General features: G+C 38.4%; 1 protein-coding gene across 8 annotated transcripts in view; it reads right to left on the reverse strand.

Annotated features, from left to right (window-relative positions):
- MCC (MCC regulator of WNT signaling pathway) overlaps nucleotides 1-18,063 on the reverse strand; it is a 207,507-nt gene that overhangs the window by 163,764 nt on the left and 25,680 nt on the right. For all 8 annotated transcript variants that reach the window (XM_035562606.2, XM_050716463.1, XM_050716464.1 and 5 more), the window contains one exon: nucleotides 15,692-15,903. In XM_035562606.2, the coding sequence (XP_035418499.1) occupies nucleotides 15,692-15,903 (212 nt within the window). The remainder of the gene's footprint in view (nucleotides 1-15,691; nucleotides 15,904-18,063) is intronic.

Consider the following 18,063-nt stretch of genomic DNA (forward strand, 5'->3'; position numbering starts at 1 on the left):
CCCATATGTACCTCCACTGCCTGTTTCAATGTCTTTTGAAGTCTTCTACAAACTGTTCAGGCTTTCGTTTATTGTGGAGGGTTAGCTAAGATCAAATGCAGTAATTCTTTTAAACTAATTATACCACAACTTTTAAATACTCAACAACATCTAGAACATCTTCTGAACATTGAAGATTTAGAACTTGTTCCCCTGAAATTTCACATTATCTAGCATTTCTGTCAGTCCATTTACTAACTCAATGAAACCATTACATCACAAAATTAATTTCCCAGATAGATCTGACTTTTCTTCAGACAGTTTCACTGTTTTCAAATACATGCAAGTGATCTAATGCAATAGCAGGGCACTAACAATATTGAAACAAATGTATTTTTCCCATTGACTTGTGCCACAGGCAGGGTTCAAAGAAAACAAAGGAAAATCTCAAGAATGCAAATTTTATGCTACTTATGCTATTTTATGCTACTTATGCTATTTTATGCTAAAGAGAACAGAGCACCTGGTGATCCAGCATGACAGAGATGCCTAGGGATTCAGTCCCTCTGCATTTGACTGTTCATTCTCTCTCGCCCGACTCTGTTCCTCACCTAGGATAACAATGCTCCCTTGTTGCCCACAATCTGCCTTCGTTTTTAGCATCTCCACTTGCTAGGGTGTGCTTGTACATGCATGGATGCACATGCAGGGAGCATGGGAAGAAGAATCTCCTAATATGTAGATGCACGTTTCTTAGCCCAAGAGCACATGATGTACCAGATGTTTCAGTGTGTGCTACCATGACACAAACAAGAAGGAGGTAACAACAAGCTGGATAAACTCAACTGTCACCGAGGATGACAGAAAAAGCCTCCACCAAAAGTGTTCTGTCAAGAAAGAGATACTGGTCTGGCCTTCCACTCAGTCTCAGCACATTCGGATCAATTACTGCTTTCTGTACCTCTAAAGCATTCATGATGCAAGCTGCTTGTAGGTAAGTGCATTTGCACTGACAGATTCTTCCCAAGATAATTTCAGAATTATCCAGTTACAGCCATTAGTGTGGCAAGTTTGCTGATTGTTGAAGGAAGGCTCTGCAGGAGGATCTGGATAGGCTGGAGCGATGGGCTGAGGTCAACTGTATGAAGTTCAACAAGGCCAAGTGCCGGGTCCTGCACCTGGGGCGCAACAACCCCAAGCAGAGCTACAGGCTGGGAGATGAGTGGCTGGAAAGCTGCCTGGCCGAGAAGGACCTGGGAGTATTGGTTGATAGTCGGCTGAATATGAGCCAGCAGTGTGCTCAGGTGGCCAAGAAGGCCAACAGCATCCTGGCCTGTATAAGAAGCAGTGTGGCCAGCAGGTCTAGGGAGGTGATTGTCCCCCTGTACTCGGCTCTGGTGAGGCCGCACCTCGAGTACTGTGTTCAGTTTTGGGCCCCTCGCTACAGGAAGGACATGGACGTGCTCGAGCGAGTCCAGAGAAGGGCGACCAAGCTGGTGAGGGGTCTGGAGAACAAGTCTTACGAGGAGCGGCTGAGGGAGCTGGGCTTGTTCAGCCTGGAGAAGAGGAGGCTCAGGGGCGACCTTATCGCTCTCTACAGTTACCTTAAAGGAGGCTGTAGCAAGGTGGGGGTTGGTCTGTTCTCCCACGTGCCTGGTGACAGGACGAGGGGGAATGGGCGAAAGTTGCGACAGGGGAGTTTTAGGTTGGATGTTAGGAAGTACTTCTTTACCGAAAGGGTTATTAAGCATTGGAACGGGCTGCCCAGGGAGGTGGTGGAGTCGCCATCCCTGGAGGTCTTTAAAAGACGTTTAGATGTAGAGCTTAGCGATATGGTTTAGTGGAGTACTTAGTGTTAGGTCGGAGGTTGGACTCGATGATCTTGAGGTCTCTTCCAACCTAGAAATCTGTGTCTGTGTGTCTGTGTCTGATCTAACAGTCCTACGGTCACTCTATTCCATTTGTTACTGTTTTAAACCTTTGTTAAAACAATCATTTATAAGTATCAGAGATTTACTCAGGAGCCTACTGTTGTATCTGAATAATCATTTAATAAGATTTACACGATCTGTAATAGGATTTTATGGAGCAAGATAAGTCTTGCCCTTCTCACCTTTACTTTTGAAAATCCCATAGAATATGGAAAAACTTAGCACTGCAGTTATTTTAAAAGGTCTTTCCCACACAATTTCTCTCAGTTTCTTAACTTAATTAATTGGAGCAGGTGTGACAATTGCCACACATGAATTTTCCATCCTTGACAGTTGCAGACAGAAAGCGACAGCATAAAAGCAGCTATCTATTAAATATGCATGTATCACATTTTTCAGCACAGTGTACCATTCTCTGATAAACAATTTAATTCTGCACACAACATGCATAATTAGAAGGTTTGATTCCATATGTCCCAGAATTGTGATCAGCTTAGTTTGTTTTGTTTAATTAGCTCTGTAATCAAAATGACTCTAACTGAAATTCACTACGCATTTAGCTCATTTGTTTCAACATCTTCTCTACAATTAGAGTAGTACTCCATATAATCCTTACACAAAAAATTACACCTTAATATATTGTAAATCTACTGCACACAACTTGAGTACATGTTTTTGTTCTCACTCTGGCTTGAAACACACAGGTGTAATATCAAGGTCTGAATTTCAATGGACAAAGTGGAAATTCAGAATAATATTTGGATAATGTTTCCAGACAATCCTTTATTCAATAGCACTAATGCACTATGATTTAAAAGTGAGAGGCTGAAAGGGGTGTAGGTTCTTCTTGATGCAAACTGTTCCCATTACTGTTAGTGAAGTGTATGCATCTAAAAAATCCAATTCACCTGAAACAATTGCAAGTAACCTTACACCCAAGAATGAAGCACTCTCTCTGAGAAACACAAGCAAACTTATCTTCCTTCCTTCAATCACACCATCTCAATTAGTCTAAAACATCTAGAATAATGTAATTTCCAAATAGCACTTCAATCAGCTGCTCTCACCCCTTCACCCTTCTCCAAATACTTAATCCACTTAAAAAGCCATGTCCTTGACCTGGAGTTTACATTTGATCCCTTTTTCTATTCTCCAGTATTTCACGCCATGCAGATGCTCACCAACTTGTCAACCAGCCACTCTCATTTGCTGTCATTTTATCCAAAGCCATCACATTCATTTTGATTCCATCTGACCCCACTGAGCCTTAAACATCAGGTCAGGACAGTAAAAGGACCAGGGAATCAATGTGTGCCTGTTATTCATGTTTGAGACTTGTCTGAGAGGACAACAGGGAAAGATGGTAGCAATTTCTACACTGCTTTTATCTTGCAGCCACCTAATTATCATCACTATTCATCTGCTCCTTGCTTAAAATGAGGCCATTCTGTAAAGTACAATTCACATCATCTTATTTCTGATGAGCTTCCTTTCATCATCCAGCATTCCCTCAGTTCAGTCATGCATTCCTCCTGTCCACGTGCCGGGACAAGAGGCAACAAGCACAGACTGAAACACAAGAGGCCCCATCTCTATAGCACAAAGCACTTCTTTACTTGTGCCTGAGCACAACTGGCACAGTCTGCCCAGAGAGGTTGTGGAGTCTCCCTCCTCGGACATCTTCTGAGGACGTAGTCCTGGGCAGCCTGCTCTGGGCGTCCCTCCCTGAGCAGGGGGTTGGACCCAGCGACCTCCAGATTCTCCTGCCAACCTCTACCATTCTGTCATTCTGCGATAAGTACAGGGTAATTTCACTCAATTCATTTCTAGTGTCTGTAAGCTTGGTAGCCATTCTGATTTAAATTCCCTTGAAATAGCTTGTTAGTTCTGCATACTTATTGTTCTAAGACCATTCTAAGTAATATGCATATGGCTTAATCCTACCTTTAAGATATTTCCTCTTCCACTTCAACAAAACTTGTAGTCCCTCATGTATATAAGCCGTCAACTATATCTCTTTCAAAAAAATCTCAATTACATAATAAAGGCTTACCAGGACTCTGCTTCTAAGCCTCTCCTATTTTTTCCTATATCTGATAGTGAGAATTCCTCATTTACATTCTCCTCTTATTCCTAAACTCTCTGAGATTAGTATCTTTTCCTTCAAACACTCTTACTTCCAGTTCCAGTCCCCACTCCCCAGCCACGTTCTCATCTCTAAACATTCAGTACTCCAACTCATCAGCTGGCCACTTCTTTTACTCATGAACTCTTCCAAGACATCCACGTGTGGTCAGTCTGCAATTATCTTTTCTCATAGTAAGAATTCTTTCCACTGACTTTTACTACCACTGGCATATTAAATAAACAACTTCCTGGACTGGATCTGTGATCATTTAAGTGCTCACAGTGACACAAAAAGACTGAGAGATCCCTGGTTTACATCAGAGCTGTACTTCGAGTCTTCACTCCCCACCTAGCCAAACATCTCATTTCTGTATGTATCGTTAGTATCTCTTCAGATTGCTTAACGGATTAACTGCTGGAGATTTTATGACTACATGTATATATACATAAGTATATGCATGTGCAATGTGTGATGTTTATATATATTATAATATAAACAAGTATACATATATATACCCATGCAGTTATATATATGCGTGTGTGTGTATACACACACCTCTATATAAATGTACTTATATAGAGATGTCTAAGTACTACAAAGTTTGGGTTCATCAAGACTGAAATTTTTCATTTGAAACATTCTCAATCAGATGAATTCTGAACATGCAAGGCAAGCATCTGACAGATGCCAACTTGAAGGCCTACGGGACTGTTTTTTGTGCTCATGAGCACTTAAATAACAAGCATTAACTTCACTGAATGCTTACGAAGTCTTGGGAGCTTTCAGTCTGGCAGAAATTGTAGCAAAAATTACTTCAACAATCATTGGAGCTGAAATGATGCATATAAATTTCTGGTGAATTAAAACCCCTAGTTTTCAACCAGATACATTTTACCACCAACAAATATAAGACAGTTGCAGCTGAATTCCTATAGCTCATCTGAAGTTTATTTTACTGGCTGTCTTCCTTGCCTACACAGTTTAGTGACTGCTCATGAAGATCAAGAATTTAGTCTACAAATCATTTCTCAACTCCCTACTATTCAGGATCTACTAAATATGAATCTTCTTTGTTTTTCCTAAAAGGTCTATTTTTTCCTCTCTCCAGACAGCTAAACATAAAATCCAAGCTCTCTACTCTAACTGCCTGTCTAGTCTACAAAATGCAGTTTTCTGCTCTTCTAACTGCTTTGCCTTTTAACTTTTGAATTTCTCCAGTGACTTTTTTTCCTATACATGCTTCTATATTTATGTTTCTCAACATAATCTTCATGACTGCCTTACTGCTGCCTCATTGCTGCTTCACCCTTTGTACCTGACAGTTTACTTTTACACTGGGAGGGACAGGGCGCAATCTTGCTTTAGCATTTACGTTATCTTTGACTTTTTTTTATAGGCTGTTTGGTTCTACAACCCAAGACCTGTTTACACTTTCCTGAAGCCAGTTACACTTCTTCATGTTCATGAAAATACCTGTTGTGGTTTAGCCCGGCTGGCAGCCAAACACCACACAGCCGTTCACTCACCCTCCCCCCTCCCTCTCCGGGATGGGGGAGAGAAATGGGAAAGTGAAGTCTGTGAGTTGAGATAAAGACAGTTTATTAAGACAGGGAAAATAATAACAATAATAATAACAATAATAATAATAATAATAGTATTAATAGTAATAATGTGTACGAAACAAGTGATGCACAATGCAATTGCTCACCACCCGTTGACCGATGCCCAGCCTATCCCCGAGCAGCCGGCCCCCCACCCCGGCTAGCCACCCCTATATATTGTTCAGCATGACGTCAGATGGTATGGAATACCCCTTTGGCCAGTTTGGGTCAGCTGTCCTGGGTCTGTCCCCTCCCAGCTCCTGCTGCACCCCCAGCCTGCTCGCTAGCAGGACAGAGCGAGAAGCTGAAAAGTCCTTGGCTTGGTGTAAGCACTGCTCTACAACAATTAAAACATCAGCATGTTATCAGCGCTCGTCTCATCCTAATCCAAAACATAGCACCCTGCCAGCTACTAGGAGGAAAATTGACTCTGTCCTACCTGAAACCAGGACAATACCATTTATGAACATGGTTACAAAGCTAAAAGCTTCTTTACTTTTATGCCTCACCTAGATAGTCCCTTACTTCATTAAGTTCAGAAATGTCTTGCTAAATATTTCTAGTGTTTACTCACTCAGACAAGGGTCTTTCAACCAATGAAACCACAGCAAATACACAACTCCACCTTAGAAAAGTCTTGTTTGTTCTGCCAATATGATTTAGAAATCTAGCGCAAGACATTTCATCATTATAAAGAAACACCTGGCATCCTTGTGGGGGGTTATCAGAAACAAAAACTTTTTTCATTCATTTCTATAATATATACCAGACAATCAACATTCAGGCAAAAAATTAGATTCAACCAACAATAGGCACTTACCATCTCTTTAAATATGCATAAGGTAGAAAGATTCAACATCTTTTTCTCCAGTCAATTCACTAAAATTATAGCTTCAAGTAGGTAAAGCAATAGGAAGTTCTGTGTAGAACATTAGAGATGGCTATTTAGCTTAAGGGTACAAACCTCGCTTGGGCACATCAGCGGGGTTCTCATTTCATTATCAACTCTTCATATAACAGACACCACCCTCCCTGAAATTCAAATAGTTTATTTTGATTACTTTCTCCCATGATGAAAAGTGGAGTTTACCAGTGTAGTACAAAACAGGTATTATCATAATCTGTCTCCCAGCTGAGAAGTGACAATATGGTTTTGTAGCCCAAAATGAAGCAATCATACTGAAAACTATCTTCACAAAATGTAGAAAGAGTAAGTGCTAGAGAATTTACGTGAAGAAGTACTCACTTCCCATTTTCTCTGCACTGGCACCAAAATAGTTCCCCAGAACAGCTATGCTGACAACTGTACATTCATTACAAAAACACAAAACATAAAGAGAATCAGGGAATTTGAATGGTGCCAATAGCTTGCACTGCCTCAGGTCAATATCCCAAACCTGACCAGTGACACAGAAATGATTCCAGAGAGCAGAAACATCCTGATGAATTTAATCATGACACTGATAGACTTCAGTGGATACCCTGCCTTGTCTTTCACAGTTGACATTACAATGGTTGACTACTCCATTTGATCTGAACTAGCATTGAACTGGAAAAGCACTTAGAGTCCATTTTCAATTGTGCAAACTTTCAAACTGTGGAAAGATTTTCACTTCATTTTCAAAATACCTGTATATCATGTAATCAAAACATAAGGGTCTAGCATATGTATAAAAGGGGAGAAGGAAAAGTCTTCTCAACTGTTTAATAAATGAGGGTTCATAGAAGCTCAGCCAACTACAACTGCAACAAGCCAAATGAGAACAAGTAGAAAGTCTGATAAGACAGAAGTTCCTGTGACTAGAGCTACATGGTAATTTTTCTGGCACGCTGGAATGCAGGATGTAAAGTCGTTCAGATGTCTAACCCTAGGTCTCAGGCTCAGCTTACCACTGCCAAGCAGGTAATAATAATGCTACATTCTGTATAGCTATGTGCCGTGGTGCTAGCCCAGTATACAATGTGAATTGCTCTTCATTGCAGACAACTGGGAAAAAAAATGGGAAAAATGAAAAGACCTGAGCATGTGCATTATACTCAGAGCTCTATGAACAACAGTGAACAAAATGAGACGCATAAACAGTTTCTATGTAGTAAAGAAGTTGGGGAAGTGCAGGGTACAAAGTCCTTGCAACTAACCTAAATTTGAAGTTTTGAAACACAGTAGCTAGGCCTTCAAACCATCTACTTAGACAGACTGGTTAAGAGCTCCTTTTCCTGTAGTACCTGATTGCCACGTGCCAGTTCCCATTACACAATTACAACTGGGTTAAAAACCATCATTCTGTGTGCTTTACCTTCCTTACATGGTTGTACAGGATATTGTTCCACTGTCACATAAAAGATCCAATTAAAAGCCTATTTCAAAAGGATTTATTAAAAGGCTGCCTGAATAAATGTGCCCTGTGCTGAAACCCATCACATTGGGCTGTGATCATCTGCAGATGGAGGTAGTAACAGGATTCAAACAAAACAAAAAAGGAACCTCAGCATAGAGTCCTTAGAAAGGGACTATATCACCTAATACAGAGAAAAAATGGTGCTAATATGCAAGCAAAAGAAATTTTCAAGAAAATTTATAATCTGCCTTTTGCTCAGCTATGTCTGTTATGATCCAATAACTACATAGCATAGATGATTCCAGGAAGATCTAATCCATAATCTCCATTTTTAACTTTAAAGAGAAAAATGAGTAACTGAGCATTAGTAAAGGGACACAGAAGCCAGGATTGTATGAACACATTGCATTATCCTATTACACACGATGCCTCTGTCAACAAACTAACTCCATTACAATGCTGGCTTGAAATCAAAGACAAACAGCTTCCAACATAATGTTAAAACATAAAAAATGTCCCTCAAACAAAACTGTTTTTGTGACTGCTTTCTGACAAGCCAAGCCTCCTGAATCCTGAATTCCCATAATCAGTTTTCACTTCAATGGTATTCTCAGATCTTATTTTAAGCCTGGTTGAATGGAAATATGTCCAGCTTGGAAGAAAAGACACAAAAGGCACGATTATCTTAGGCACAAATATTTTATGAAATGCTGGCTCCATTGTCGACACCACTGAATTCTTCTTAAACTTCAACCCTTCCTACCTAGGAGGGTTTCAGCTGAATGAATCATTAGCCTACATTTTTATGCTAACAGCTTTTATTGGCATAAAAACGAAATTGTAGTAACAGTTGCATGTAGGACTGAAAACAAGTGAGGATAAGGGGAGGAGGGGAAGAGACCCAGCTCCTGTGATTTACTGTGATAGTACGCACTAGATGCTGAATACAGAACAGATTCCCTAACAAAATAACCTGGGAAAAATCAATCTGTGCATTCTGGTTTAACCTACAGTGTGGACATAGCACTGAATAAATTCCCTGAAACACATGTTTTCTTATCAACACTAGTCTCATGCAAATGGACTAGAAATGCATTATTCTCTCCCATTCAAAAAAATGTTCCGTGAGAGCATGGGATACCTGATGCTCTGGGGTCCAAATTTCCCTGCATCTAAGAGAAGGGATGGGGAAGCTGACGGAGTGAGGCTTCCCAAACTGAGGAACATGCAGGCTGAATTTAAAAATAGAAAATTTGGAGAGAAGGTAAAGAACAAAAAGGGGCACCAGGAAAGGACATCTTACTGAGCTGTCGAACTGTAAAAACTTTAGAAAAGAAATTAGAAGCCTAACAGTACGGTCTCATTAACTGTGACACGAAACAAAAGTGACCTACAAACCGGCTGTGGAATTACCTTTCAAAGTGCAGTTCTGTCTTCAACTTCCTTGACACTTCTATTTAAAAGAACGTTTACCCAAAGAAATACCTGTGCAATTGCAATAAAATTCATGCTTAATTTACTGCTGATTGCTACAAATTAGACAACAGAAAAAATGTTTCATACTTAGGATAGCTGTTAAGAGTATACCTTGACTGAATAAAAAAGTCTCTCCACAGCAGTCACAAATTTCTGTGAAGTCCTGTTTTCCCTCTCCCTACAAAAGCATTTTTGCTTTCTTTGGCAACCAGACAACCTTTCCTGTACTTAAGGAGTCAATCTAAAAACCTGCGTTCACCAGCGTAGTTTAAATGTGCCAATAATGTAGCTTAACAAAATTACAGTACATATATAAAGGTTTACAGCTTTAGGGGGGTGAGGGAGAGTGCTATGGGCTTTTCAGTACTGTCATTTTTACTCCCTCAACACTCTACATTGAGTTATGCCAAATAAAAACTTATTTATGAGACTAACAAGCAGACTCCTGTTACCTGTGATAATCTGATCGTATCAGTCTTTATAAGAAAAGACTTTTAGTTACACAAAAACATCTTCTGCTAGTCACATAGCAAAGGATTTTTGCCTGATTATGACACAGATCTTCTAGGTGGCAAAGGAAAAGCCACCTATCCCTGAAAAAAATTGTGACTTCTGAAGTATTATCACTCAGTAAAAACTAAAAGGAATAGCTTTCCGAAAGCAATGGTTCTGTCTGTCATAACTTGCAGCTCAACACTCTTAAGAAGGAAATATTAGCAATGCAAACATCCACTGAGTCTGACAAAGAGGTACTGCAGTAATATCTGTTTTCAGAGAACACGATACTTCCCTAAAACAAACACATCAGGTTCTCATCTGCTAGTGATCATGGTGAGAAGCTTATGTCAATACAACTACTACATGGCTTTGCTATGAATCTTACAGTATGCCTTTGTTCTTCACAAACTTTTGAATTGTGTGTCCTGCAGAGATGGTACCTACACTTGGCACAGATGATCCAGTCAGAACTAAATCTGTTTTAGTCACCTTAATTGCACCGTACAGAAAGCATCCTGTCACACAGAGCCACATGATCAAAACAATCCAGTCCCAAACTCAATAGTCTTTAATACCTCCAAATGAGGTACACATACATACAAACCAAACAGGATTAGCTGAGGAAGAGCATACTCCAGAGCACACTCCAGAGAAGTTACAAGACGATGCATTAAGAATCTTGTTGCATTAGCTTTCTGTTTTATTCTTCATGGAGATGCTCCAAAACCAGCACCCTTTAAGATGAGAAATGAGTGCAGATTTGGCAGGTGGAGCAATCTGCACCAGTGCTCTGGACACATTCATCTTGCACTGACAGCTCTGCTCAACATAAAGCAGGATTATGCCTGCTTAGTCAGTGGCCAGAACAATGAGATGCTGAAAGAAGCAATGAAGGTAACGCTGTAAATTTGCCCTTCTCTCTAAGATAATAAGAACATGCAAATCTGTGGTACTTGCACAACTGCTTTGAAGAGGAAACAGCAACATGGGCTTCTAGAAGCAAGTGGTCATGAAGGAATCTTACCACAGACTATTCACAAAAATAAAGCTGTACTTTTCTCCTCTGCAAGTCAACCATACCCCCATCAAATATTTCCTAAATGTTTTCAACAAGAATAGCTATAGCAAGGAAGGTGTACTCACAGTTAAAGTGTCTTTAGAAGGAAAAAATCAGAGATTAAAGGATTCCAGATCACAGCAGTCCAGAGACTGGCTAGTTAAAAAATATACATCAGCATACTTTGAGCTACATTTTCTAAATTTAAGATCTTCGTGCAGGAACTTTCTGAACAAAACAGAGCTATTTCCAGCTGACAGAACAGAGGTATGAAATCATATCAACATATCATCAAACCATCCCAGTTGGTTTTACTTATGTAAATATAGCTGCTTGTGACAACAAATACATTAATCTTACCAACACTGAAATAAGGCAACAGAAACCAACAATAAGCACACAAACATGCATGAGCATTTATATGTACATGTTCTACTCAATAAAGAAAAAGTATCAAGTTTACCTACTCTATTTCAATCATGTGCAAGAAGAGTATGAAAAGAAAATTAAACATATGCAAACCTCATTCCTTCAGCTTATTGAACTTCACTGGAATTCCAGTGTGAAAGGTGCATATCATATCAGAATGCTGCCTTGTGTCAAGTTTTCAGAGAACAACAACACTTCATTTTCTACAACAGAGTGCAATTCCTCCTGATAGCACCACAGGAACAAATCAAGATTGCATGGCCTCCTGGGAAGCAAGCAGATGCGACACTACATGAATCAGTTATTTCTCTGCAGTTATACAACTACCCAGACTAGCGATTCTCATCCATCTTTGCAGACTCAAGAACAAATACAAAACAAATTGCCAGACAGGCACACTCCTGACAGAAATCATTTGAAATGCTTGAAATCTTTGCTATCCATGAACCATATTTAAGTTGTTTAGATCTGAATGCAATTAAAAAAAAAAAAAAAGGAAGAACTCAGACTGACTACATTTGGAACATACTTGATGGTTCCTGTCAGAGGTATTCGCAGTAGTATTTAACCTACTGACACAAACAGGTACATCATCAATAAGTGGTGACAGGTCACATTAAAGCTTAATATGTTAGTCATAAATACTGGTACCAATGTGAGAAGCTATAAAGAAAAATGTGTTCTTACTATTCATGGGTAACAGTGATGAATCTGAAAAACACTGAAAGAGTTCTACTTCATAGAAAGTCTACAGAATATATTATTCAGGTAAAACAAAAGCTGAATGTGAACATGTGCTAATAAACAAAAATATTGCAAAATGAAATGAAAAGGTAGAAACACATGCAATGAACATGCATGGCTAAATTTCAAACAGTTCTTTTTTTTTTTTTTTTTTTTTAATTTCATCACTCTTTTGAAGGAACAGGGATAATGCTCCTGAGTACTTAAATATTTAAAAGCAGCATGAAGACCCTCTGTATCAACTGAGGAATATAATCTATGCTGTAGGATATGCTGTACATAATCCCCACTGGGATGTCTTTAGCCTGACTGCATAGTCATACGTTCAGAGAGAAAAGAATCACAACTTCTAACCAGAAATCACCCAGGTTACACACGTTCACCCATACAACAGACACTTTTTCAGAGCTCTGAGTCTGAAGTCTAAACACCTACAAAGAAATGTAAAAAACATTACCTTCAAGAATGTGCCCATATGGCCTATATAGATATATCTGGGAGATGTTCAACTGTCAAGAACCGTTCATATGAGCAGGATGACATAGAAGGGCTCTGGTCTACTTTTTTGTAATCATTCTGAAGAAGATTAAAACTCTGGCTAACTTCAGGAGCATTTATGTACCAGAAGGAAATGTCCATACATGGTTTGTTTTAAAATTTTTGCTCTTCTATCACACAGTTTTACAAAAAGAAACAATCAACTCTAAAAGGGCAGAAATGCAGTTATTAAAAATACATCAGTTTTTTGGGGTTTCTTTGTTGTTGTTGTTTTGTTTCTGTTTGTTTTTTAAAAGTAACCGTAGTTACAGTGCAAGGGAGTCTGCCCAGCTCCTTGTGTACAAATGGCAAAGTTCCCTGGATTCAGCCCGCAAAAGTGTGAAAGCAATCTGGGATTTTTGAAAATGAACACGAGGGAGCATGTAGTCTCATCATTGTGGCAAATATAGTTAGGTAAAACAATTTGAGAAAGAGACAGAGAATAAAGTATCATAGTAACTCACAGCTCTAAGCCTGTCTCTCTCTTTAGAAGTCTAAATTTAAACTGCAGCACATCCCTCAGTATTAACAGTGTAAATGGAATAAATGCAAATAGTGAAAAACAAAGTAAATTTCTCTCTCCATTTTCTCTCACCCCTTCTTTCCATTGTAAGAAAGCCAAAGCAAAAATTTGTGTGTGACTCATGACACCAGTGCTTGAGTAGGAGTCAAATGGAGATGCTATTATATTCATCTATACGTAAATGAGAGACTATTGATTGTACCTATGGTTTGAAAGAGCATTGAATATTTAAAAGAAGAAGTATGATAGATGCTTGTTAAAACAAAGATCAGGTGTCTTTCAAAACAGTAAGCATAAAAGGAATTTAGAGATGGAAATAAAGAAAGCCATTATACCTGGAGATCTTATTTCATATGAGCCTTCAGCATTTTTATTTTTAAGATATCTACATATTAGAGCGATGCAGCAGCCTTCACACCGTGCATTCTTGAATAACACTGCAGACCTGTCTTCTTATTTGCAAACGTACAACAGCTTCTAAAGCCCACCGCTTCTGAACCACCATAAGTCAGCAGGAGCACAGAAAGAGGATGTATTAGTACACATCCACCTTGAAACCTGAATGAACTCCAGTCAAAAAGGACACAGCAACTCAGTTCCCAACCCAGAAATAAAAATATTCACTCCACTCTTTTTGCACAGCTACATTGGTCTTAAACAGCTCCACTTAAACTTCTGTTAAGCATCATCCTACATCCTTTAAAATAAGTTTATGGGAAGTAGCTCACATTTTTCCAAATCCATACTTTTTTAAGCAAACCAATCAAAGTCATGGAAATATGTATAGCTGAACACTGATTCACTATGCTCCTTAAACTTAGACTTGCACCTTTTTAATGGATGACCACAAGTGCAGTTTTCAGCATGGATAAGCACTGATTTTACCAGTAGAGTTTGATTTGAGTTTGGTAGTGTTTTCATGCAAACCGGAGAATGGGGCAGAAAAGAGCTCAGAAAGATATTAAAAACACAGCACCTCACAATTTTAAAATCAATTACAAATTCACCTAATTAGTAGTCTATAGCCTATTCTGCATTTGATTATGACAACCTTATTCAAGTCAGGGTCAAATGCCTTACCAGAGATACACATCATCTACTATCCCTCCACTATACCCAAAGTCTAATGTTCTGTAAAAACAGGTTTTAGATTGGCTGGACATGATTGTTCTTATATAAATCTAGATGTCCTCTCTTAGTCAAAATTGCACACATCTCCAGAAAAATACTGGGAGATATAAGTAATGCTGCTAACTGTTTTATAATTACCCAGGTTTTCCATCTTGCCTTCTTTATGTGTGTGCTGGCACTTCTTCTGCTCTTTACAGTTTTCAAATGTTCCTGTCCAGTCTTAAAGATCAGAGCTCACAATTTACCACAGTTAATTCTTACTATGCTTGCTAGAGAAAATGAGGACACAATTTTTTACGGAACTGTCAACTTCCTTGAGGTCTTTTGTCCTTTAGATAAAACATGTTTTAATATCTACGTATTTTCAGTTTGCACCTGGAAACTTCGGTCCTACATCAGACTGTGTTCATGAATTTAAAACATATATATATTAGAAGAAGTCTTTTAAAAACACTTTCAGGGTATTTTCTTTTTGAGTAATGTACCTTAAAGAAGTTGATTTTACTCTATTGCCAGTAACCACTTCCATTAGACATTAAGTCTTGAGCAAGAGGCTGAACTAGACAACCTCCTAAGGCTCCCTTACAGCTAGAATTACCCCTACAGCTAGAATTATCCTGTATCAATTTCAAAGTCAAATGTGACAATAAGCAATCATTTTAAAAATCAAAAAACTTTTCACTTTCATTTTATCATCTTTTATTTCTCCACTTAAAACCCTGTGCAGCATAATCAGAAACATGCTACAAAACAGACTTCTATAACATGCCTCACTTAAAACTAAAACACAAACTTGATCCCAATACATTGATGGGGAAGCCAAAAATAATGCCTTATACCTTCAACAGTTGCACTTTTTATACAATGGAGAATAGTTATTACAGAAATAAAGAGCACAATGCTGCAACAGAGGGTTTAAAGCAAGTATCAAAAATTTAGTGGCTAGTACAGAAATAACACTGGAAGAACTTTTCTGCACAATACTTGTAAACAATCTGATGCCCTGATTTAAATAAATAAATATTTGATAGGAAGTTTTCACGCGTACCTTGTCTTTTGTTAAACTGTATAAATTAAGAACTTGAACTTGGTTCCTCAGCAACTCCTATCCTTTCTGGTAGAACTCAATTATACAAGCTTTAGAAATATTATGCACCTTTCAACTGCTAAAATCACATTAGCTTCCTTGCAAATGAAAGGCAACAGCAGCCTGGCATTGTTTCCATGACAGCTCAAAGGATGGATTAATACACTTCTTCAGAGAAAAACAAGAAAAAAAAATCTACAGAACTTAAAAGCAGAGGCAAAATGCACTTACTGTGTTGGCAAGTTCCAAGTAACTTCCTCCAACTGAGCTGTTAAAATTTGAGGCCTGAGATAGAAGCTTCTGCAGAGCAGCCTGCTGAGTCCCACTGCTTCCACCATTCTCCAACACCTTCTGTAGTGTAAAGTGACTCTGGAGGTCTGGACTCTGAAGGTCTCTTGCTCCTGAATCATACTCCCAGCTTTCCCTGGCTCCTGATAAGGCACCTAAAATGCAGAAATGGAAAACCACTCTAGTATGGGCTATGTATAAAGAACACAGAAACAAGCCAGCTTGCCTTTCCAGAATGATAAAAAGCAAACAGCTCCACCATTGTAATATCCCATCTTGCACATGCTGACAATACCAGAAAGACAGAAAAGAAGTAGTAACATTTTCAATGCACATTTACCAAATCACAAGATCCAGAAGAAAAAATGAAAAGCATTTGCATACATTATTTACTAAAGAATATAAAATAACTAGTTTAATTTACAGTAGTTATGAACCAGAACCATGGAATGAAAAAGTGTCAGTAACTATGTCAGATTAAAAAACAGCATTAATCAAAGAACAGAAGAGGAAAACCATAATTCTTAACTTTTTGTTTTGTGAGTAACAACACAACATACGAATTCTCTAGGTGTACAGTTTATGACATTTTTATGTAGTCAACACTTTCTCATTATCTCAGAATTGCCAGTTACAGTTCAAGTTTCAAAGAAACATCAGTCACAAGGTGTTTCATTAAAAAATCATTGCAACACTACAATCATGTAGCAAGAGACAATGAATGCTTCAGGGAAAATTTTTTTATCAGGAAGATGGAGGGTTGCTGTTTCTCCTTGCATAATCCTTCCAACTTCTTACAGTCAGAGACAGGTTTAAACCCTAAACCAAATTTTAAACAGTTTTCTTATTTTATCAGTAACCATTTAATCCCTGGGGATTTCTGCTTTATATACAACAGTCTAAATCCTTTTTAAATCTTTTTATATTTTAGGCTTAAAAATTTTGCATGGCAAAATATTCCATAGATTATTTAATAACCCTGGGCAGCACTGTAGTTTTTCATATGTAGCACAATGAAGACTGAAAACAATTGAGTGACTTGTCCAAACACCCATTCTAAGTTAAATGTCAGAACAGAATCCAGATTTACAAACTATAGCAAAGATCTATATCCACCATGCCATCAGCAAAATGTAAGTAATTGTCTATAATGCCATCATGATGGCTCAAAAGTTTTTCCTTTATAGCTATTTCTCTCTCTGAACACTCTAAGCATTCCAAGTGAGTGTTCACTAATCAGTGTTTATCACTTATTAAGTAAAATGCCAGGGAGAAAGAACAAACTATATAATGAACTATTAATAGAGTGCCTTCCCACTCCCTCCCCCAAGAAAGTTAAATCTGCAAATATGCAAATGAAAAACCATCCAGAAGGGAAGCAAGGTAGTAACTAATCCGTATCATTAGATCAACATCCTAACAGCCCTGTAAAGCAGCTATACCTGATAAATCCTCTTTAGAAACCCAGAGATGGTTTCCCTGGCTTATTGTAAAGAGAACACACTAGTTTTTAAGCATTTAAGTAGAAATAACAACAAAAGAATTATATTTTATACTAACATAAGTAACATGATTCATATTACACGTACAGGTAACTATTAAAGATTAATTAAATTACTTTTACACCAAAAGTATGCATCAACCATGAATAATCTTGCTGCATGCTGCAAGCTGTCCAGCACAGTTGAACTGAGATACCGCTACCAGCTGTTTAACATCCAAAGCATAAATATATTACATCCTGTGTGGGGTACTGACTACTAAGTACAGTGTTATGCATCTCTGCCCTCTTGTGGCTACAGTATACAGTATAGCACAACAATCTGCAACCAACAGAATTGAAGCAGCAGAGATGTCTCAGGAGACAAGGGGAGATGGAGAACCAGTTCTGTCCTCTCCCAGAGTAGACAAGAATACTGGATACAATCCTGTCTCCACAGGGACAGCCACAAAATTGACGGCAGGCTGTATCACACCTGCTTTTACAGAACTAAGTATGGCACATATTCAACAGAGTATGTGCACTGTGAATTTCTATTACTTGAAAGACATTGTCCGGCAAAAAAGCTCTCATATTCATTGAATTAACAATACCAGCATTGTTGAAGAACCAAGTGGCCTTCACAGACTTCACTATCTGCTATTGGATTAAAACACTGAGGCAACGCAGAAAACACCTGTCAGTCACAAATGGAATTATTGTTGGTTTGTTTTTTGGTTTGTTTGTTTTGTAATGACAGTACTGTGACTGTATGTTTAACCCAAGTTTTCTTAAATGTTCAAGTCTGCACTCCTGGCATAAAATATACATTCTA

This window comes from Cygnus atratus, chromosome Z, assembly GCF_013377495.2.
Source record: "Cygnus atratus isolate AKBS03 ecotype Queensland, Australia chromosome Z, CAtr_DNAZoo_HiC_assembly, whole genome shotgun sequence".
In the NCBI taxonomy this organism is placed as follows: domain Eukaryota; kingdom Metazoa; phylum Chordata; class Aves; order Anseriformes; family Anatidae; genus Cygnus; species Cygnus atratus.